This window comes from Manis pentadactyla, chromosome 9 (assembly GCF_030020395.1).
Source record: "Manis pentadactyla isolate mManPen7 chromosome 9, mManPen7.hap1, whole genome shotgun sequence".
Taxonomy (NCBI): Eukaryota; Metazoa; Chordata; class Mammalia; order Pholidota; family Manidae; genus Manis; species Manis pentadactyla.
The window spans coordinates 53,813,029-53,835,461 of record NC_080027.1 but is presented as its reverse complement, the minus strand read 5'-3'; the positions used below and the strand labels follow the sequence as shown (position 1 = coordinate 53,835,461).

General features: G+C 42.4%; 1 protein-coding gene and 1 pseudogene across 1 annotated transcript in view; one reads left to right on the top strand and one right to left on the bottom strand.

Annotated features, from left to right (window-relative positions):
* Nucleotides 1-22,433, bottom strand: part of SPON1 (spondin 1) — a 282,260-nt gene that overhangs the window by 239,335 nt on the left and 20,492 nt on the right. Inside the window, exon 2 of the mRNA XM_036918065.2 lies at nt 12,826-12,932. Within this exon, the coding sequence (XP_036773960.1) occupies nt 12,826-12,932 (107 nt within the window). The remainder of the gene's footprint in view (nt 1-12,825; nt 12,933-22,433) is intronic.
* On the top strand, nt 17,394-18,199 carry LOC118928633 (isocitrate dehydrogenase [NAD] subunit gamma, mitochondrial-like; annotated as a pseudogene).

Genomic DNA, 22,433 nt, shown 5'->3' with positions numbered 1-22,433 from the left:
TTTGAGAAACAGATTTAAAGGTCAGGTAGAGAGGAGAAGCAAATAAAGGCACAGCCATAGACAGAAACAAAAATAAAGACATGAGAGGAGAGTGTTTTAGGAAACAAGGAAGTTTCCTCTCTGTGATGCTGAAGGTCAGGCAAGATGATGATGGAGGGGTGTCTCCTGACAGCGTGCAGACCACTGAAGAAACTTGGCAAGAACCACTTTAGTGGAGTAAAAAGGCCAAACCCAGGCTGGTGGAGCTGAGAACTGGATGGACAGAGATGATGTGAGGAAAAACAGGTGTAGGCACAACTCTCTTGGGCACTCAGCTCTCAAGGTGGGCAGAGAAGCGAGGTAGTGTTGGGAGGAGATGGCAGGGTGTGGGGTCTCCTGGGGCTTCTTGGGTTTGTTTGTTTTTTTTAAATGATAGGAGATACTGGAAGCACTTCCTTCTCCCCAGCCTGGATCCCTGACCAACTTCCTAACCGTGCCCTAGTTCCTTCACCTCTTGGCTGATGCCTGTGCCTTCCCACCTCCCAGTGTACCCCTAGGTTTGCCAGCCCTGTGAAAATCCTACCACCTATTCACTTGGCTCCTGCAACCAGGTTCTTGAGAGATGATGGAGAAAATTACAGATCTAGTCTGAAGATTCCTCCTAGGAATGTGTGTTTCTGAACTGGGTCTCTCAGTCACTAGGTAACCCTTCCATCCATCTCTCACGGACCTCCTACCATACTCGTCCTACACTTGTTCTCAGCCTCTTCCACTTCTCAGTTCTTGGTTCTGTCCTTACTCCTTTTGACTTTATCTACTTGGAAAACATTTATTGAGCATGTTTCAGTCCAGGCTCTAAACAGTATGCTTACATATTTCTTAAAGGGTGGTCTGTATCAGATTTACCTGGGATGCTTGTTACAAATGCAGGGTCCTCCTTCCCAACACCTCACCCTCTTGAGATGCATAGAATCACATTTTCTGGGTTGGGGCCCAAAGAGGGCCTGTGATCTATAGGATAAACTAGAATCCAGAGGATTTTCATGTTCACTACAATTTGGAAATCAGTGTTACATATTTTTAAATTTTCTCAATAATCCTGTGAAGACATTGCTCTTAAAATCAGAATTATATGGAGAACATCTTATGTGAAATTTCTCATCTTCATTTCTTGTTCACCATCAAATTGTGTATTTTCCTCCATCTCAAATAAGTCTCTCTTCTGCCCCTGATCAAGACTAAGTCCTTTTCAGAAGGGTGTCTCTGATGCAAACACTTCTTTCTTCCTCTGGCACTTTGATCTACCAATTAATGATGATGATGATAGTGGAAGTTATAATGGCTATTATTTATTGATCACTTAGTATGAGCCACCTACTTATTTTGATATGTTATTATTTCATCTAATCTTCAAATATTTCTTCAACTCCTTTTTCTTTTTCTTTGTCTGGTATTCCCATTATACACATGTTATACCTTTTAGAATTGTCCCACAGTTCTTGGATATTCTGTTCTCTTTTTTCCCCCCACTCTTTTTCTCTCTTCATTCCAGTTTGGAAAGCCTCTACTGATATACCTTCAAGTCCCTGATCCATTCCTTGGTCATATCCAATCTACTGGTGAGTCCATCAAACAAACGTTTTCTTCATATCTGTTACAGTATTTTTTATTTCTAGGATTTCCTTTTGATTCTATCTTAGAATTTCAAATTCTTTGCTTACAGTACCATCTGTTCTTGTATGTTGCCCATGTTTACATTACAGTCCTTGGCATATTAACAGTTATTTTATATTCCCAGTCTAATGATTCCAAAATCCCTGCTATACTTTAGTCTGGTTCTGATGCTTGTTTTGTGTCTTCAGACTGTGGTGGGCTTTTTGGCATGCCTTATAATTTTTTGAAAGCCAGACATGATCTATAGGATAACAGACACTGAGGTAAGTAGGCCTTCAATGTACGAGTTTATGTTTTTCTGGTTAGGAGTTAGGCTGTGTTTAATGTTTGCTGTAGTTGTCACAGGCTTCAGTTTCTTCCAGTGTTCTTATTTTTGTCTCCTCTGTTATCTTTGGTTTTCTCTAGAAACTCCTTCTTAAATAGAGTTTGCACCTTGAAGCTCTCTTGGTTGTAATCCACTTTTATTTTACTGGAGCCCTGTTGATATGATAAGGTCTTGGAAAGGGGAAGAAGCCTATAATCTTATAATGAAATCTCAATTTTTGTTTTTAAATTGGGCCAGAGTTTCTGGGCTCTGACCTTCAGAAGAGTTTCTTAGCCTTTTTTTCCCTCCCCTGTTGAGTGAGACAAGAAGGCTCCAGGGGGCTAGCGTGGGCTAATTGTCCTTCCATTAGGTCAGATAAGGTTCTGATAACGTAGTGTCTCTTGACGGCAGATTTTTATTATAGAGAATGCTCTGGATATATTTCAAAATAGTTGGTTTTTCCTTCTCTTTCCTGGAGTAGGAGGGTATTTTTCTATGATCATCAGTGAGAGCCTGGTGGGGCTTCTGGAGGTAAAACTCACAGATGTGTGGGGATCCCCTAATGCTTGGCTCCTAGAGGCATAACTCTCAAGCTAGTCCACACTCAGCCTCTACCTATCTGTAGATTACCAGGTAAGCACCTCTGTCCAGTACTATCTCCAGCAGCATCTGCTCCTGATAAGCTGTGAGTCTCAGTATTCCCTGTCTCTGGTTTCAGGGCAAGGAGAGACAATTTGCCTTGAGACCTCAATTCATTGATGGATCTAATTAGAGTTGTTGAGTTTCAATTTTTCAGCTGTTTTCTGGTAAGAACAGTCATGGTGACTTCTAAGCCAAATCTAGAAGAGTTTTGAAATTCTGGAGAGATGGGCCATGCTGAACAATCAATTTATCCAGGCAAAAATTTTAAGTCTTTATTCCAAGATGATAATTGCATAAGAATGGGTTTTGCAAGTAGTGGTTTAATAACCACCTGGTAAATGGATGGGAATTCCTTCCAGCCAACACTCTGGCCTCCCCAAAACAAAGGACCGTGAGACATCAGGTATCAGCTGAGGGGCAACTGGAGGCAGGCACCGCTTTGTGCCCACGGGCGGAACCAAGAGAAAATAGCTTGGCAGAGGTTATTCATTCTCTCTAACAGTAAGCTCTGAGTCAGACTCCTACTCCAATTCCTACTTGATCAATAGAAATAGTGATAGAAATAGAAAGTGATATATATCAAGAGCCTAAAAACTATCTGATATAGAAACTTGGGACTCTGTCCTATGGAGAGGATTTGAAATGTAGAAACACAATGTCCCGAAGGGCAGGTATTTTTGTTTGTTTTGTCACAGCTATATTCTCACAGCCTAGAACATGTCTTATACATAGTAGGCTTAATATTTGTTGAATGAATAAATGAATGAAAAAGTTTTTCTTTATAAAAATTATATTTAAAAAATTTACCTAAATATGCTGCAGTAGGCTACTGTTGAAGTAAACTATGATCCATTCATTCTGTGGATTTAACTACATACTTTAAAAAGCAAACAGATGGCTTAAGTGTTTATGAAACCAAAACTGAGATCTATCCCACAAGTAATTAAGTCTGGAATGGGGGCTCATCATTCTCATTTTAAAGTTGGGGGAATTGCAAATCCACACAGTGACTGGCATTTTTAAGGGACTACTTAGTACATATGTGTGAAAAGTTCTTTGGGGCAGTAAAATTTATATATTTTCTGCTAAACAATTCTATAATGTATTTGAGAATGATTTTCGGACCTTATTTCAGAAATATATTTGAGAGTGTATCTATAATGTATTTGAGAATGATTTCCAGACCTTATTTTCACACATTTCCAGAAAAATGTATGTGGAAACAATGCTAGTTCCCATGCAAGAAAACATGAGACCAACAAACGCCAGCAAATGAGTGGGTAGGGCCAGAAATATCAGCAGGAGCCATCCATCAAATTTGGAAAGCATTTATCAAGTGGCCAGTGTGCCAAGCTTTGGTGAGGCTGTGGGAATACAGAGATGTCTGCAACCCAGATTTCTGCTTTGCAGAATCTTGTAGGGGAAGCGGGATTTAACACATCAGGGTTGAACCATGTGTGAAGAACTAGAATAAAGGGATGTGCCTAGTGTTTGAGAGCTCAGAGATGGGGTAGGGAGCCCAGATTCTAATGGGAAGAGAGACAGACATGGGTGCTGGCAAACACAGAGGAGATGGCTGGCATGCAAAGGCCTAAGATCTGGAGGACAAAGGATCTACAAGATGATTAGCCTGGTGTGATCTCTGAACTACCTTGCAAGGATTCTGGGGGACCAAGTAGTCAGTTCTGTCTTGCCCACACATCTGCCCCTGAAGCTGCAAGAGATGCTGAGTAGAGACAAGGGCACAGGCCGCAGATGTTCTAATCCTTGCTCACTGCCTTTCACTGGCTGTGCACCCTTTGCCACATTTCTAATTTCATTCAGTATTACTTGACTTGTAAGATGGAGATGATAATAATGCCTTCCTCATGGGATGGGGCTGAAACCAATAGGAAATTAATAAACATATTTATGTGAAAAATACTTATGGAGCACCCATTGGGTGGCAGACACTGCACCCAGCAGTGGGAGTGGTGCTGTAAGGAACAGACAGTCCCATTCTCGTGGAGCTTAGAGGGAGACAGTGAAAGTACATGAAGCAACCAGACTAGTTAGTTCCTGGAGGAGACAGTCCTGGTTACCTGTCCACTCATTCCCCAAGGTGGGAGTCTTTGTTAAGGTGTAATTTGAGCTCATTTTTAGTGAAGCTGCTATGTGGGAATAGGTCACAAAGCCAGTAATTGCACCCAGCCAAACACCCAGCACCTACATTGAACAGGTTTGTTTTTATTTACTGGGTATCACGTATCCAGCAACAGTGAAGTTGTTCATTAGACGGCATAGCCTCCCCAATCATATTACAGTGAAGACAGAATTTGGGAAGCCTGTCTCTCCCATCACCTGGGGGAGTCAGCCAGATGATTGGCCAGTTGTATCTAAGACGAAGTGTCTGCTCACATGTACAGAGGGATGGAGTTTGTGACTCACTGGACACAGATGAGGAAAGGGCACCATAGGCTGCTGGCTCACAAGATATCAATTGAGGGTCCATTATTTCCCCACATTGTGTTGGGAATTTTACATAAATTATCTCGTCTGATACTCAAAATAGCCTTTATCATCCCTACTCTATAGATGAAGGAACTAAGGTTCAGACAAATTAAGTGACTTCTTTACCCAGAGGAAGAGCTTGAGCCCAGGCCTGCTGGCTCTAAAACTCATGTGTTCTTTCCACGCACCCATTACATATTCCAAATAGAAAAGCTAAGCTAAAATTGGAAAAATAATCCTTTTTGAGAAGGATGATTAGCCTAAAGATAGGGATGCTTCCTACTGTCATAACCTGTGTGCCCAACTACTGACACTGCCCAATTCCAGGTGACCACCTCTAGAAACAGAGAGGTTAATACATACATGTGCGCATGCATGCAGAGGAAGAGGGAGGGGCACAGACTTTAGTTTGACACTGATTTTTGCAATTAATAAGGAAATACAGTTGCTGACAAAGATTTATGTATGAAGATGTTCACTGAGGTATTTTTTTCATAACAGTACAGAGAGAAAAAGGAAAACTGGAATCACATACATTGTCCAACAACAGAGGAATGGATGAATAAATACAATTCAGTAATATGGTAGAATATTACAAAGCCATTATAATTCAAGTTGTGGAATAATAATTGCATTGAAATATGCTAACATAATGTTCACAAAAAATAAAACAGGATATAAAACCCTCTCTGTAGTATGGTTCCAATATTTAGTTGAAAGTTTTATATATATATATGAAAAATTATGTGTACTTAAAATCTGGAAAGAAATGTATTGAAATATTAATAGTGATTACCACTAGGTTATAAGATTATGTATTTTTATTTCTTTTGTGTCCTTTTATCTATCCTTTTCTGTATTTCCCCAAACAAAACAAAGGCATGGTCTGTTTGAAAGGAGAGATGCTCAAGTCTGGCTCCCGGACTCAGGGTGTACCCGCTTGAAAGGAAGCTACTTTCATCCTTCCTAGTAGCAGGCACTGCAGACCAGTGTCGCAGAAGCCTGCAGACCCAGCGTCCATCTCAGGCAGCACTCACAAGGCACACTGCCTCTTGCTCTTCTCACAAATGATTTTAGATGGTGGCTTTTAAAAAGAGAACTAAGTGTCAAACAACAGGTATTGACATTGCTCTTAAAACATGTTCTTTGGATGGCTTCTTTAAGATCACAGCTCCACACAGGCATTTTATCCAGGGCGAGTTCCTGGAGGGAAGGGGCTGGCCTACCATGTCATGCATCCCCTGGTTCATTCCTTCATTCTTGTAGGTAAATTTTACTGTATCCTCACTGGGCTCTATGCACTTGTCAAAGATGACAGAGTGAAACATTAAAATAGAGGAAGTTTTAAAATAGAGGTCAGAGAAAGAATAGAGTGGTCATCACACACACCCTTCATCTTCAACCCTGTCCATTTGCAAGCGCCGACCACCCCAAAAGACAAGCCAAAGATAATCGTCTCTATAAATGTACTTTCTCGCCTTCCAAATCAAGACCCACTCCTCACTTCCTGCAAATGAGTTTTATTTGCACACATGAAGCAAATACAGCACCTAGCATGCTGCAGTATAGTTCTGTACCAGTCTCTTTCCTCTGTGTCACATGTAGGAAATGACAGCATTTCCCTAGAGTAAGCAGATGAGACCACCCCAATATCTGAAGGAAGTAAGCACCTAGGCTCTCCTGTCATCTACTGGTGATCCACCAGTGTACAGAGCATAAAGTTCTGCAGATCTTGACTTCCTAATACCAGGGACCAGACCGTAATCATTCATCTCAATATGCTGAGAGCCTAGTATGCTGCTTTTCACATAGCTGGTAACATCTGCTTTCATTAATTCATTTCAACGATATTTATTGAAATCCATGGTTCACTAGTTAGAAATATACTAGTGATTAGATATGGTTTTGCCATCTAATTTGGTAAGGCACAGCAATATTAAACAATCCTACAAATACATAATAAATTGTAACAACCATTCTGAAGGAAAATTATGAAGTTCTATGAATGCCATGGAAGTATTTAAATAAATAAATGAAGAAAACTATATTTTCTATTGTAATATTTGTTCACTAGAAAGGTATACTCATTGGAGCAAGAAAGAGAATATTGTGGACTCTCTCAGGATGAAGTGAGAATCCCATAAGACAATCTAACTCCTGTGCTCATGTTCCTAGGATACATCCTAAGATTTTATTAAATTTTTGTGGTCCTATCTCATGGATGACTCATGCTGAACTTATAGACAACTTAAAATTTTTGTTGTTTGTTTAATGTGCTGCCATAAATCCAAATCTCTCTTCCTATACATGTGGAACTGGTTATTTGAATCTAAGTAGGTGATGTTCTGTCCTCCATTAGCTTTCATCTTGTTAGACTTGGTCTGTCAACTTGACCTGCCCAAATCCTGTGATGACCAGTCCTGATAGGGAAATATGTTTCCCAAGTGTCCATATTTGAGTTGAAAGGAGTGCTGAGTAGAATTTTTTTTTTTCCAGGGAGGCAGGTAGAGGGCAGGGGAATCATCTTTGCAATACACATCAAGAACAAAAATGTCCTCATCCTTTGAATTTGCAATTACACTTCCAGGAACCTTGTCTAGCAAAATACCACCAAATAAAGAAAAAAGTTTTATGCAAGAAACTGTTTTTACTCCTTCATTTGTAACAGTGAATGGCAGATTTCTAAATCCTAAGATAAGGAGCATGATTAAGCTTAGGTGAATATAATAAGAGAAAGTTTTCCTGTAGACTGAGAAAATTCCTAAGAACAGGCATACAATAGTAGTATTTTATTTTTAGAAAAGTACATCAGAAACTCTCAGTTTCTTACATGGCTCAGAACCCATTCGATGCTAATACATATTTCTTGTTAATGAAGAGATAAGGAAAATAGTTTAGAAAGACATGATTAAGACCACGGAATAATAAGCTATTAAATGATACTTGTTTGTATGCTATTGATAAGGGATCTTCTCAGGCAAACATCCATTTATAAGGAGGCTTTCTTCCTTTGACTGGCAGACTATTAACTAAACTAGTTGATGCATATAGGCCTTAAATTAAAGATAAAGCAACAGTATTATAAATTAGCAGCTTAAAATTTCGTTGATAAATATTTGAGTGTCTATTCTGTTTGGGGTGCAGTTTGAGGAGCTGGGGATACAGCAGCAAACAAGACATAAACATCTCTGCCTTATGGAGCTTATAATTTAGTGGAAGGGGGCAGATAATATTCAAGTCAATAAGTAAAGCAGGATATCAGGTGACAATACATGCAACAGAAAAAATTAAGTCGTAAGATGGAGGGGGAGTCTAGCTCAGGGATTGAAGGGGAGATGAAGTTTCAAATAGGGAGCTCAGGATGGCCTTCCTGAGAAAGCGCCATCTGAGTGGAGACCCGAAGGAGGCAGGAAAATGCGAGGGGCAGCTTGCTGGCCATGAACATTCCAGGGAGCAATCCATTTTCAGCAATGCAATTTTGAAGGTTGGCGGGTCACTTTTGTGCAGGCAGTCCAGCCCTGAGTTCCTTGTCATTTCCAATCAACTATAAGCACACCCAGGTAGCTCATCAAAGAGAGATTCCCATGTCTCCCCCTGGCTGCCAGAGACACGCCCCAGCCTGTGCCAAGGCTGCCATGCTGGGTGGCAGCTGGCAGCAGAGCAGGCAGCCCTGCCCCGTTGCCCCTGGGCCCTGCCGGGGGTGAAAGCTGGAACCCTCCCTCTTCCTGTACTGAGCAGCCCCACTCCCTCCCCACTGGGTCTAAAGAGGCCTTCAAGTTTGTTTGTTTGTACCTGGTGAGTCTGTGTTCTCCATGTAAAGGCTCATGGAGAATCAAAAAATCACCCACTCTTAGTCACTTTTGAACAAAATGTTTAATTTAACCATATTTAAAGAGCATTAGAATTTTATGCTGTTAAGCCCTCAAATCTGCCATATGTGCAGTGAGGGTGTTAACAAAGAAGCATACCAAAATATTTGTCAATCAGCATATATTTTTAAGATTACCAGGGCGTCTGTAGTTCCTGATCGCCTGCTCATGGTCCAGTGATGACATGCTGACTCTGACATGCCCATTGGCAGCAGAGGTAATTTTAAGGTACAATTAGTAGGACACTGGGAGTCCCAAGAGGGCAGGACTATGTTTTTCCTGTCATGTCCCCAGGGCCTGACACACAGGAGACACTCAGTAAAAGCTGCTGAATAAATGAGTTACTCCAAAGATGACAGCTTTGGTGGAGAGAAGACTTTAATGTTAGATTGGGGGCGGGGGTGGGACATGCACAGAACCCACAGTCTGAATGAAGCAGGAGAGGGAAGACGGAGGCATGAGCTCTGATCCCTCCCCCTCTAGCCCCCGAGATGATGGGAACCCAAGTGGAGCACGCCCTTAACGTGCAAGGGCAGGGCAGGGCGCGGGAGATGAGGTGTGAGGAAATCACTGGCACAGTGTTTGCCTCCGGTAGATGCTGGGTGATTCTGATCGATTCACTTAACCCCCTGGAGACTCAGTTTCATCCTCTGGAAATGGGGATAACAATATGGACCTAAGGGTTGCTACAAAAATTAAGTAGGATAATCCTTACAAAGCTCTTGGCAGAAAGACCACTGACATAGGAGAGTCAAACTGGACCCTCATTTTTTCCACTTACCATGTACACACTGAGAGGCAGTAGGCACCGTGGGTCGGGGCAGGGGCTTGGAGCCAGGCTGCCTGGGTTTGAATCCCAGGTTTATTCCTTAGAGCCGAGTGTTCCAAAAAAAGGTATTTAATTGTTTTGTGCTACAAGTCCCTCATCTGTGAAAAACAGAACATTAATGCTCACCTTACAGCGTTGCCCCGAGGATTAAATCAGCTAATAAATGTAAACCACTTAGAACAGTATCTGGCACACAAGCATTGTTACTGTAGCCTAGGCCTTTTCCATATTTGGTTCCCACTTTGCAGCCCTGGGGCTGGTAGAAGCAGTAAGACATATATAGAGGCAGACAGAGGTGTTGATGTGATAGTGGAGTTGCTCAGGTGGATGGGCCGGATCCCTGTCTCATTTCAGCACTGGTTCTCAACCTCAAGGGAGCCCTGGATTCACCCTGAGGGTTTCAAACACAGGTGGTGGGGCCCCACCCATAGAGCTTCTGACTCAGTCTGGGAGGAGCTTGAGGTGGTGCATTTCTAACCAGTTCCCAGCTGGTGCTCATGCTGCTGGTCCAAAGACCACACTGAGAACCATTCTGATGTGGCCACAGAGGATGTGAGAAGCTCCAAGAGAAGGCTCTATACAGAAAGAGACAGTTCCAAACCATTCCAGATAGGACTGAGTTATGGACACTAGAAGAATAAGTTGTTCATTTACTCACTCATTTACTCACTGCCCACTGTGAGCAGCACTGTGTACTCACCAATCAGATGCAAAGACCAAGATTTAGCTGAGCAGAAACAAGAGTTGTAAGGGCTGTCATTTATTGCATTAAAAACAGAATGCCATTAAAGAAAGAAGCCATGTCCCCATTGGGCCTAACCCAGGCATTATTTTTTTTTCATTGTGGAAGACTATATATATCAAAATTTACCATTTGAGCCATTTTTAAGTGTACAGTTCAGTGGCATTAAGTACATTCATACTGTTGTGGAACAATCACCACCATCCATCTCCAGAACGTTTTTCATCTTCCCAAACTGAAACTCCATACCTGTTCATCAATAATTCTCTATTTCCCCCTTTTGTGGGAAACAGCCACCATTCTGCTTTCTGTTCCTATGAATTTGAGCACTCTAAGAACGTCGTAGAACTGGATCACACACTTGTCCTTCTGTGACTGGCTTCACTAGCATAATGTATCCAAGATTTATCCATGTTAGAGCATGTGTCAGAATTTTCTTCCTTTTTAAGGATGAATAATATTCTGCAGTGTGTATATTACAGTTTTGTTTATTCATTCATCCATCAATGGACACTCAGGTTTTTTCCACCTTTTGGCTACTAGGAATAATGCTGCTGTGAACATGGGTGTACCAATACCTGTTTAACTCTGCTTTCAACTCTGGTTATATACCTCTAAGCATCATTTTAAAGCAGGTAACTTTTGTTTGGGTGAAAATTAAGATCATCTTGCCCCCTACCCTCAACATCTTTCCCTCCTTAGAATTTTACCCCTCCTGACACTCAGGTACCCAGATTCCTCAGCTGCCTGAATCTGATAACTATCCATACCTCCAGGTAAATTAGCACAAGGACAAGGAGTATATTTTAATGCTCTCTGGGATGAATGAATGCGTGTATCTTCCCTTCCTTATAAGGGCGACCTCACCAACACACTGTCCAAACAGGGCCAGGAGCATACCTGACACATTCAGGACCACAGGAAAGTGATTTACTCTCCAGGACACCTGATAGAGGAGCCTGGCCTTACTGCTTCCTGGCAAGTGATTTAATCTCCCTCGTTTCAATTTCCTGATCTATAAAACAGGGATAATAGTTTCTATATACTTGGCTGTTTTGAGAATTAAACCAAGATAAGGTAAGCTAATCAAGATAAGATAAACCAGGATAAGGTTAAGCACTTAACCTAGTATCTGGCATATAATAAGTACCCAATAAATACTGGCATCACTGGTATTATTGTTGGGTAACTCCTGATACATGCCAAGAAGGTTCCTGCCATTTAGGTACGTAGGACAGTACACTGAGTACGGAATTAACACTAAGCCAGAAGCCCAGAATCATAAACAATGGATACAAATCACAAAAACAATGTTTTTAAAACCACAGGATTTAAAATTACAACCTGACCACAGGGGATTTAAAGATGTCTTTGGATGGGAAAGATTTTGGGGCAGGATCCTCTGGAACCCAAAATTGTACCAGAGTAACCAGCTGTGGGTTTAACTACTCTTGAATTTTTTTTTCCTTCTGAGTTAGCAAATACCAGACAAAAATGGATTCCAGAACAATGGAAATTTGAGATGAGAAATGGTTAGAGAAAATTTGGCCAGACTCCCTCCGAGGATCACCCCAGCCCTTCTGGGACGTGTTCTGACAACTTGCCGGCCTCTTTCTAAACCTCGGAAAGGAGATGGTGTTCCCGCCACTTCCCTTGGAAGAATATTCCACGTGAAATATGACTCACTGTCAGGGCCCTCGCCTTTGAGATTCCCTTTTTTCTCTTGACCCACTTTCGTCTTGCTGCGCCCTTTTGTACAAAGTTAAAGAAGCCTCCCCTGCAGGAGTTTGCTCTGCGAGGACCGACATTTAAAGACCATTACCACCTCTTAAACTCAACCCTGTTCATTTAGCCAAGCAAAGCATGTTTAATTCTTTTAATCTCCCCTCATAAATCAATCTCTTCATTCCCTTAACAGCCCTTCTCCTGTGCTTTGAACTCCCTCCAGTCTGGCCATCCTAAGCTCGCATTCTGTTCACATTTGAGAGCTGCCAGTCAGTCACGAAATGGCTGCACAGGAAAGACAGCGGGGCCTCGCCGGGATTCCCCGTGCTCTCACCGAGCTGGACTGTCTGCTGCCCAAGGCTCTGATGGCCCGGAGAAGAGCCCTGCCCGGAGGCCAGCCCCGAAGGGTTGAGGCACTTGCTGCCTCCATTATGGGGCTTTCAAGTGGACGGGCCCACCGGGCCCATGGCCAAGGGACCTGCACAGAGAGCTGCCTCAGACACTTGCACCTCTCAGGCTCTTCAGCACGTCCACCTTTCACTTGGCTTCTACCTAAGCCCAGGGGTCTTACCTGAAAGGTGCCAGCATGGTCGTCTTCCTTATCACCCTCTCTGTTCTCTTTCAGGGCAATTAATGTGAATCCTCTGAAGTAAGAGGGAGGGGCTGCTGAAAGCGTCACTGCGGAGAGAAGAAGGCAGATTATAAGCATAGGACTCAGCTGTCTTCCATTTGTCAGACAGATGCCCATGAGTTCTCCATCAGCTTCCCAGCCTGTGGGCCGGAGGGGCAGCGGAAAAGGCTGGTCCTTTGAGTTTTGGGCTTTCACCCTCTCCACCCAGCTCCCTCTTACATTTCAGAACATGGTAACTGCCTGAACTGTGCTCTCACGTGGGCATCCTGGAATGAACCACACCATGGTGAGCTGTCTCCCAGCATCCACAATATGATAATGCAAGTCCCTGGTCAGCAGCTCCAATCTCAACAGTTATCTACTGTTACACTTCCATTAGATTGGCCCAAGAGAAATCTAGCTGCTCACAGCTCAAACTCTGCAGGATGCCTTTAGAGAGACTGCTGTGTGTTTTCCAAAACATTTCCTTTTTCTGGTGGCCATTCAGCTAGACCACATCCTCAGCCTCCCTTGCATTTAGGTGGGCTTGCACTCTTGTCTTGCCAATGGGTTTCAGCCACCGACAAGTTCACTATGGATTCACTGTGACCAAAGAAATGACAGTAGGACATTCTTGGGGTGAAAGGGTTATACCCAAACTTATTCCCATGGTGGCAGGTCAGTCACTAGAATCCCATCCACTCAGAGCGAGTCTGCATGCAGCAAGCCTGTCTCTGCCTCTGGGCCTCTCTGCCCCTGCAGCTGTCTCAGTCTCTGTCCTCAGTGCTGCCACCACTCCAGCCCCTGCTCTACTGTAGCTGTGCCACCATGCCACCGTGTCACGCAGAGCACTTGGAGGAGCTCTTTATATAAAGTCAATAATGACGTATTGCCCACACATGTGTAGTGAGCTAGCCAACCAGGGCCAGGTAAGAATCCTGGTTACAGGCACCTTCACTTTATCCACAGCCCCCCATTCTGCCAGGGAAAGCATGGACAGACAGGATGCCTGCCACTTCCAGCCTGGCCCACACACATTTCCCATGTGAACCCTCAGTCTTCCTCTCCCACTTCTGCTTGCTGAATGCAGGGCAACCAGCAGAGGTCCCTACTGCCCCGGGAGAAGGATGGTGGAGCTGCAAGATGGGAGGAACCTGGGATTCTGAATAACCACATGGAAATCATTCACTGACCAGAAACATCCGTATTGGATTTTGCATAAACTGGAAATAAAGTTACACTGTGGGGGATTGTTTGTTACAGTAGCTGGAGTTATTCATCTACATTATACTCTTCCTTCCCACACCTACCCAGAGAACTATGTTTTTATTGCAGTTTAGCTCAAGGGCTCTTGAGCAATGATGGTCCCCGCTCTCTTTGTATCCCCAGTCTCCTGACATGGAAATCCCTTATTGCAACTTTTCACTGCACTGTCATTCTCTTTTTACCTACTCTCTCTACTGGGCTGTGAGTTAATGCTTGAGAAGGACTGGGTTTTAATTCTCTTTGTATCCTTAGCACCTAGCACAGAGTCTGACATCTAATAGACACTCAATTCAAGTTTCTTAAAATTGATATGAATTGAGGTTTAAATTAGTTGACTGCCTGCATTAAACTGCAAAGATTCTTGTCTTTAAAGATTGAATTATAGACTATTCAAGCCCCAGGCTATCCCAAGAATCCCCCATTCCAGACTTCCAATTACACAGATAGGAAACGAGGACACAAAGAGGTCAACAGACCTCCTCAAGGTAGTAAGGCCTCTGAGAAAGTTTACAGCCAGATTCCCTCCCCATTTTAACACTCTACTCATGGTTGCACATGCTGAGAATATTCATTATATTATGGGTATTCCACAAGTATTGATTAAGTTTTAAAAATTTAAAAATCAATTCATTTAGCACATACTATTTATGTGATTCTGATAAGCAACCTGCTGTTAAGAAGGGCCATTTAGTCTTCTAGGTTCAGTCCTGAAAATGAAGCACCTCAAAACTCCAAAAACTAAACCACCCTCTTGGCTAATGAGCAGCAGTCCATCAGTTCCAACTCAGTGACATCTCAGAGAAAATGCGGCACAAAGATTGCCTATCTCATGCTCTGATTGGGAAGTTCATCCCACAAAAGTAAAGGGGCATTCTGACAGGCTATTGATGTCTATAAAAGGTCAGATGGGAAGTAGGGAAAAGAGGATGAGGAAAAAAGCACAATAAAGCAGAATAAGAAAAGTATGCTGCTGAAAAAGGATTAAAAATGGCAGCATAAGAGGTGATCAGAGGCTTCCTCGTAAAACTGCATATAATATGAAAATATAATTAATACAACTAATCCTGAGAGAGCAACAGGAAATAGGACTGCACCAGACTGCATAAATCTGGAGAAAAGAGCAGACCTCACAGAACAGGGTAACATACCAAAGCTGTGGCCCGGTGGGACCCAAGCCCTTCCCCTACCCCAGCTCACCAGCAGGAGGAAGAGAAACTGAGCAGGGAGGGAGTGGAAGGCCTGGGACTGCTGAATACCCAGCTCCAGAGATCTGCTCTGGGAGCACAAACCTATATTTCGTAGTGCTTTCATGATACTCTCATGATTATGGGGTTGAAAAGCTAAGACAGGCAGAATTCCTGGAGAGACTGAGATCCCAGCAGCTTGTGGAAAGCAGGGATCCATATCCAGCTGCTCTGGGACAAAAGCTTATAACTGTGTGCTCCGCTCACTGGTTCAGGCAGTGGAGACAGGCATAGCAGCCAGGAAGCAGGAAACAGTTCTTTCCTCCCCACAGGCACCAATCCCACTCCCCGGTGACCACTGACATTGCTTCAGGGGCTGAGGAGCTCCAGAGAGTAGAGCTTCCAGACACTAGATGGCACCATATACAAATATGAAATGCCAAAGGAACCTGGTCCAGAGTAAAATTAATATAACTCCCGAGAAAGATGACATGGACCTCATAACTCTTCCTGAAAGGGACTTCAAAATAAATATCATTAACATACTAATGGAGGTACAGAAAGATATTTAAGAACTCAGGAATGAATTCTGGTCAGAAATCCAATCATTGAAGAGCACAATGGAGGGAATTAAAAGCAGATTGGATACAGTGGAGGAGATGATAAATGAAATAGAAACTATAGAAGAGGAATACAAAGAAGCTGAGGTACAGAGAGAAAAAAGGATCTCTAAGAATGAAAGAATATTGAGAGAACTGTGTGACCGATCCAAACGGAACAATATTCACATTATAGGGGTAACAGAACAAGAAGAGAGAGAGAAAGGGATAGAAAGTGTCTTTGAGGAGGTAATTGCTGCGAACTTCCCCAATCTGGGGAAGGAGATAGTCTCTCAGGCCATGGAGATCCACACATCTCCCAACACAAGGGACCCAAGGAAGATAACACCAAGACATATAGTAATTAAAATGGCAAAGATCAAGGATAAAGACAGACTGTTAAAAGCAGCCAGAGAGAGAAATAAGATCACATACAAAGGAAAGCCCATCAGGCTAACATCAGACTTCTCAGCAGAAACCTTACAGGCCAGAAGGGAGTGGCATGATGTATTTGATGCAATGAAGCAGAAGGGCCTAGACCCAAGATTACTTTATCCGGCAAGATTATCATTTAAATTTGAAGAAGGGATTAAACAATTTCCAGATAAGCAAAAGCTGAGAGAATTTATCTCCCACAAACCATCTCTACAGTCTATTTTGGAGGGACTGCTATAGATGGAAGTGTTCCTAAGGTTTAATAGCTGTCACCAGAGGTAATAAAACCACAGTAAAGAAAGTAGAACAGCTAATTACTAAGCAAATGCAAAATTAAATAAACTATCCCCAAAGTCAATCAAGGGATAGACAGAGTATAGAATACGATACCTAATATATAAAGAATGGAGGAGGAAGGAAAAGGAGGAGAAAAAGAAAAGAACCCTTAGATTGTGTTTGTAATAGTACATTAACTGAGTTAAGTTAGACTCTCAGATAGTAATGAAGTTAACCTTGAACCTTTGGTAACCATGAATCTAACTGCAATGGCAATAAGTACATACCTATTGATAATCACCCTAAATGTAAATGGACTGAATGCACCAATCAAAAGACATAGATTCACTGAATGGATTAAAAAACAAGACCCATCTATATGCTGCCTACAAGAGACTCACTTTAAACCCAAAGATATACACAGACTAAAAGTGAAGGGATGGAAAAAGATATTTCATGCAACTAATAGAAAAAAGCAGGTGTTGCAGTACTTTTATCAGAGAAAATAGACTTCAAAACAAAGTAAGTCACAAGAGACAAAGAAGGACATTACATAATAATAAAGGGGTCAATCGAACAAGAAGATATAACCATTATAAATATCTATGCTCCCAACACAGGAGCATCTACATATGTGAAACAAATACTAACTGAATTAAAAGGGGAAATAGAATGCAATGCATTCATTCTAGGAGACTTCAACACTCTACTCACTCTGAAGAACAGATCAACCAGACAGAAAATAAGTAAGGATACAGAGGTACTGAACAATACCTTCGAACAGATGGACCTAACAGACATCTACAGAACTCTTCACTGGGAAAATACTGAGGGTGCGTATAGCAGCTTGGAGCACGAGAATGTGGCAGGAGTGGTGGAGAGCCTGAAGATCATCACCAAGGCCGAGTCCCTGTGCACTGCTGAATAGGCCTTCAAATTGGCCCAGAAAAGTGGGTGCAAGAAAGTGACAGCCGTGCATAAGGCCAACATCATGAAACTGGGCAGTGGGCTCTTCCTCCAGTGTTGCAAGGAGGTGGCAGCCTGCTACCCCCAGATCACCTTTGAGAATATGATTGTGGACAACACCACCATGCAGCTGGTGTCATGGCCCCAGCAGTTTGATGTCATGGTGATGCCCAATCTCTATGGCAACATTGTCAACAATGTCTGTGAGGGGCTGGTTGGGGGCCCTGGCCTTGTGGCTGGGGCCAACTACAGCCATGTGTATGCTGTGTTTGAGATGGCTACAAGGAACACAGGCAAGAGTATTGCCAATAAGAACATTGCCAACCCGATGGCTACACTGCTGGCAAGTTGCATGATGCTCGACCACCTCAAGCTCCACTCCTATGCTGCCTCTATCCGCAAGGCCGTCTTGGCATCCATGGACAATGAAAATATGCACACTCCAGACATCGGGGGCCAGGGCACAACGTCGGACGCCATCCAGGACATCATCCGCCACATCTGCATCATCAATGGCTGAGCCGTGGAGGCCTAAGGCTGCCCTGGGAGTGTCGGCTCCTGCCTACCCCCCAGCACCTCCGCCAAAATAAATCAGCTCTTGCCCTAGCCCTTGGCAATGTGCTTCTGACACTCCAGGAAAAAAAAAAAAAGTGCACATGGAACATTTTCAAGAATAGATCATATACTAGGCCACAAAAAGAGCCTCAGGAAATTAAAAAAGATTGAAATTGTACCAAGCAGTTTTTCAGACCACAATTGTATGAAACTAGAAATAAACTATGCAAAGAAAATGAAAAATCCCACAAACACATGGAGGCTTCACAACATGCTTCTAAATAACCAATGGATCAATGACCAAATTAAAACAGACATCAAGCAATATATGGAGACAAATGACAACAATAATTCAACATCGCAAAATCTGTGGGACGCAGCCAAGGCCGTGCTAAGAGGGAAGTATATTGCAATACAGGCCTACCTCAGGAAAGAAGAACAATCCCATATAAGCAGCCTAAACTCACAATTAATGAAACTAGAAAAAGAAGAACAAATGAGGCCCAAAGTCAGTAAAAGAGGGACATAATGAAGATTAGAGCAGAAATAAATAAAGTAGAGAAGAATAAAACAATAGAAAGAATCAATGAAAGCAAGAGCTGGTTCTTCGAGAAAATAAACAAAAACCCCTAGCCAGACATACCAAGAAAAAAAGAGAGTCTATACACATAAACAGAATCAGAAATGAGAAAGGAAAAATCACAACAGACCCCACAGAAATACAAAGAATTATTAGAGAATATGATGAAAATTTATATGCTAACAAACTGGATAACCTAGAAGAAATGGATAACTTTATAGAAAAATACAACCTCCCAAGGCTGACCAAGGAAGAAACAGAAAATCTGAACAGACCAATTACCAGCAAAGAAATTGAATTGGTAATCAAAAAACTACCTAAGAACAAAACACCTGGACCAGACGGCTTCACCACTGAATTTTATCAAACATTTAGCAAAGACCTAATACCCATCCTCCTTAAAGTTTTCCAAGGAAAAGTGTGCTGATTAGCAAGGTTAAGCATCCAGCATGATGGCTATGATGTCAGGAGAAAGAACTGAGGTGTTTGTGGAACAAACACCCCAAGGCAGCCTGAGGCTATCTAGAGTGGGGCAGGTGGCCTTTGAAGTCACTCATTGTACACAATTTTGGAGGAAGGGAAGCAGAGGACAAAGGAACAAACAGTAAAGGTGCTCCATCCAGATTGCCTCAAATTCCTTTTACCATCTGAATGTATCCATGGTGCTCATGTGCTTTTGCTTCCAGGGGCCAGCACGTGGGACTCTTTTCTAGAGGACTGTACTCAGATCACTGGAGCCTGTTCTGCCTAATACAAAAGGTCCTGCTTCTTTGGAGTTCAGAAGGGGACCGGGCATCTCAGAATGGCTCTGTAGGATCATACTGAAACTCCCTGGGGGTCACAGCCCGGCAGGGCTTCTTCCCTCCCATGTCCTGCTTCCCCACTTTCTTACTGGCTTCCCCTGGGAGCACTTCTTTAATAAGCTACTTGCACCCAAGTCCTCACTGATGGTTTGCTATGCATTAAATTGTGTCTTGCAAAAATATATGTTAAAGTTTAATACACTACCCATGGTTTCACATGCTGAGAATATTCATTATATTATGGGTATTCCACAAGTATTAAGTTTTTTTTAAAATTTTTGTATCATTAATCTACAATTACAGAAAGAACATTATGTTTACTAGGTTCCCCCCTACACCAAGTCCCCCCCACATACCCCTTCACAGTCACTGTCCATCTGCATAGTAAGATGCTGTAAATCACTATTTGTCTTCTCTGTGTTGCACAGCCCTCCCCATGTCCCCCCCACACTATACATGCTAAACATAATGCCCTCTTTCTTTTTCCCCACCCTTATCCCTCCCTTCCCACCCATACTCCCCAGTCCCTTTCCTTTTGGTAACTGTTAGTCCATTCTTGGGTTCTGTGATTCTGCTGCTGTTTTGTTCCTCCAGTTTTCCTTTGTTCTTATACTTCACATATGAGTGAAATCATTTGGTACTTGTCCTTCTCTGCTTGGCTTATTTCACTGAGCATAATACCCTCTAGCTCCATCCATGTTGTTACGAATGGTAGGATCTGTTTTTTTCTTATGGCTGCGTAATATTCCATTGTGTATATGTACCACATCTTCTTTATTTATTCATCTACTGATGGACATTTAGGTTGCTTCCGTATCTTGGCTATTGTAAACAGTGCAGCGATAAACATAGGGGTGCATCTGTCTTTTTCAAACTGGAGTGCTGCATTCTTAGGGTAAATTCCTAGAAGTGGAATTCCTGGGTCAAATGGTATTTCTATTTTGAGCATTCTGAGGAACCTCCATACTGCTTTCCACAATGGTTGAACTAGTTTACATTCCCACCAACAGTGTAGGAGGGTTCCCCTTTCTCCACAACCTCGCCAACATTTGTTGTTGTTTGTCTTTTCGATGATGGCGATCCTTACTGGTGTGAGGTGATATCTCATTGTGGTTTTAATTTGCATTTCTCTGATGATTAGCGATGTGGAGCATCTTTTCATGTGCCTGTTGGCCATCTGGATTTCTTCTTTAGAGAACTGTCCATTCAGCTCCTCTGCCCATTTTTTAATTGGATTATTTGCTTTTTGTTTGTTGAGGCATGTGAGCTCTTTATGTATTTTGGATGTCAATCCTTTATTGGATTTGTCGTTTATGAATATGTTCTCCCATACTGTAGGATACCTTTTTGTTCCATTGATGGTGTCCTTTGCTGTACAGAAGCTTTTTAGCTTGATAGAGTCCCACTTGTTCATTTTTGCCTTTGTTTCCCTTGCCTGGGGAGATATGTTCATGAAGAAGTCACTCATGTTTATGTCCATGAGATTTTTGCCTATGTTTTTTTCTAAGAGTTTTATGGTTTCATGACTTACATTCAGGTCTTTGATCCATTTTGAATTTACTTTTGTGTATGGAGTTAGACAGTGATCCAGTTTCATTCTCTTACATGTAGCTGTCCAGTTTTGCCAGCACCATCTGTTGAAGAGACTGTCATTTCCCCATTGTATGTCCATGACTCTTTTATTGTATATTAATTGGCCATATATGTTTGGGTTAATGTCTGGAGTCTCTAATCTGTTCCATTGGTCTGTGGCTCTGTTCTTGTGCCAGTACCAAATTGTCTTGATTACTGTGGCTTTGTAGTAGAGCTTGAAGTTGGGGAGCAAGATCCCCCCCCACTTTATTCTTCCTTCTCAGGATTGTGTTGGCTAATCGGGGTCTTTGATGGTTCCATATGAATTTTTGAACTATTTGTTCCAGTTCATTGAAGAATGCTGTTGGTAATTTGATAGGGATTGCATTGACTCTGTATATTGCTTTGGGCAGGATAGCCATTTTGACAATATTAATTCTTCCTAGCCAGGAGCATGGGATGAGTTTCCATTTGTTAGTGACCTCTTTAATTTCTCTTAAGAGTGTCTTGTAGTTTTCAGGGTATAGGTCTTTCTGATTAAGTTTTAAAAATTTAAAATTCGATTCATTTTAACTGGTCACCTGGGACTGTAACCTTATTTGGACATAGGGTCTTTGCAGATGCAGTTAGTTAAGATGAGATTATACTGGGTTAGAGCAGGACCTAAATCATTTATGACCTGTGTCCTTAGGAGAAGGGACACTGAGACATTTCTCCTCAGAGTCTTTCAGAAGGAAACTTGATTTCAACTGTAAGTCTGGGGAGAGGAAATCCTGGGGCAAAATACCTCTAAAACCAAAATCAGTCAAAGGGAGAAATAAAGTCTAAAACCCATTAATTGGATACAAACTGCAGTCCAGGGTCGGCTCTCTTTCCTACTCAGGCAGAAGCAAGAAAGGACCTCCCCTTAACCTCTCAGGTTCAGATAAGCCCTCCGTTGCCCAGGTAATTACCCACTGATATGGAGATGAACTTTTCTCCACCCCTGAGGAATGCCTGTTGATATGCAAATATCCACCCCTGAGGAATGCCTATTGATATGCAAATGCACTAAAGCCAGCCGACATAGTTTGGAAATATTATAATTTTACCCACACCAACCTTCTGGACTCCAGAAATGAGAGACAATACATTTCTGTTGTTCTAAGCAACTGGTTTTTGATACTACATATGATAGTCCTAGGAAATGAATAAAGTCCCCTTCTGGGGAACCCAGCTGAAGACAGACAGTCAGTGCCTGCTCTGCAGTCACTGTCTCAGGGTAAAGCTTCAACTCCAAAGACTGCAGGGCCTGTAGACTCTGCCTCTCCAACTTCACCAACCACTTTCCCAT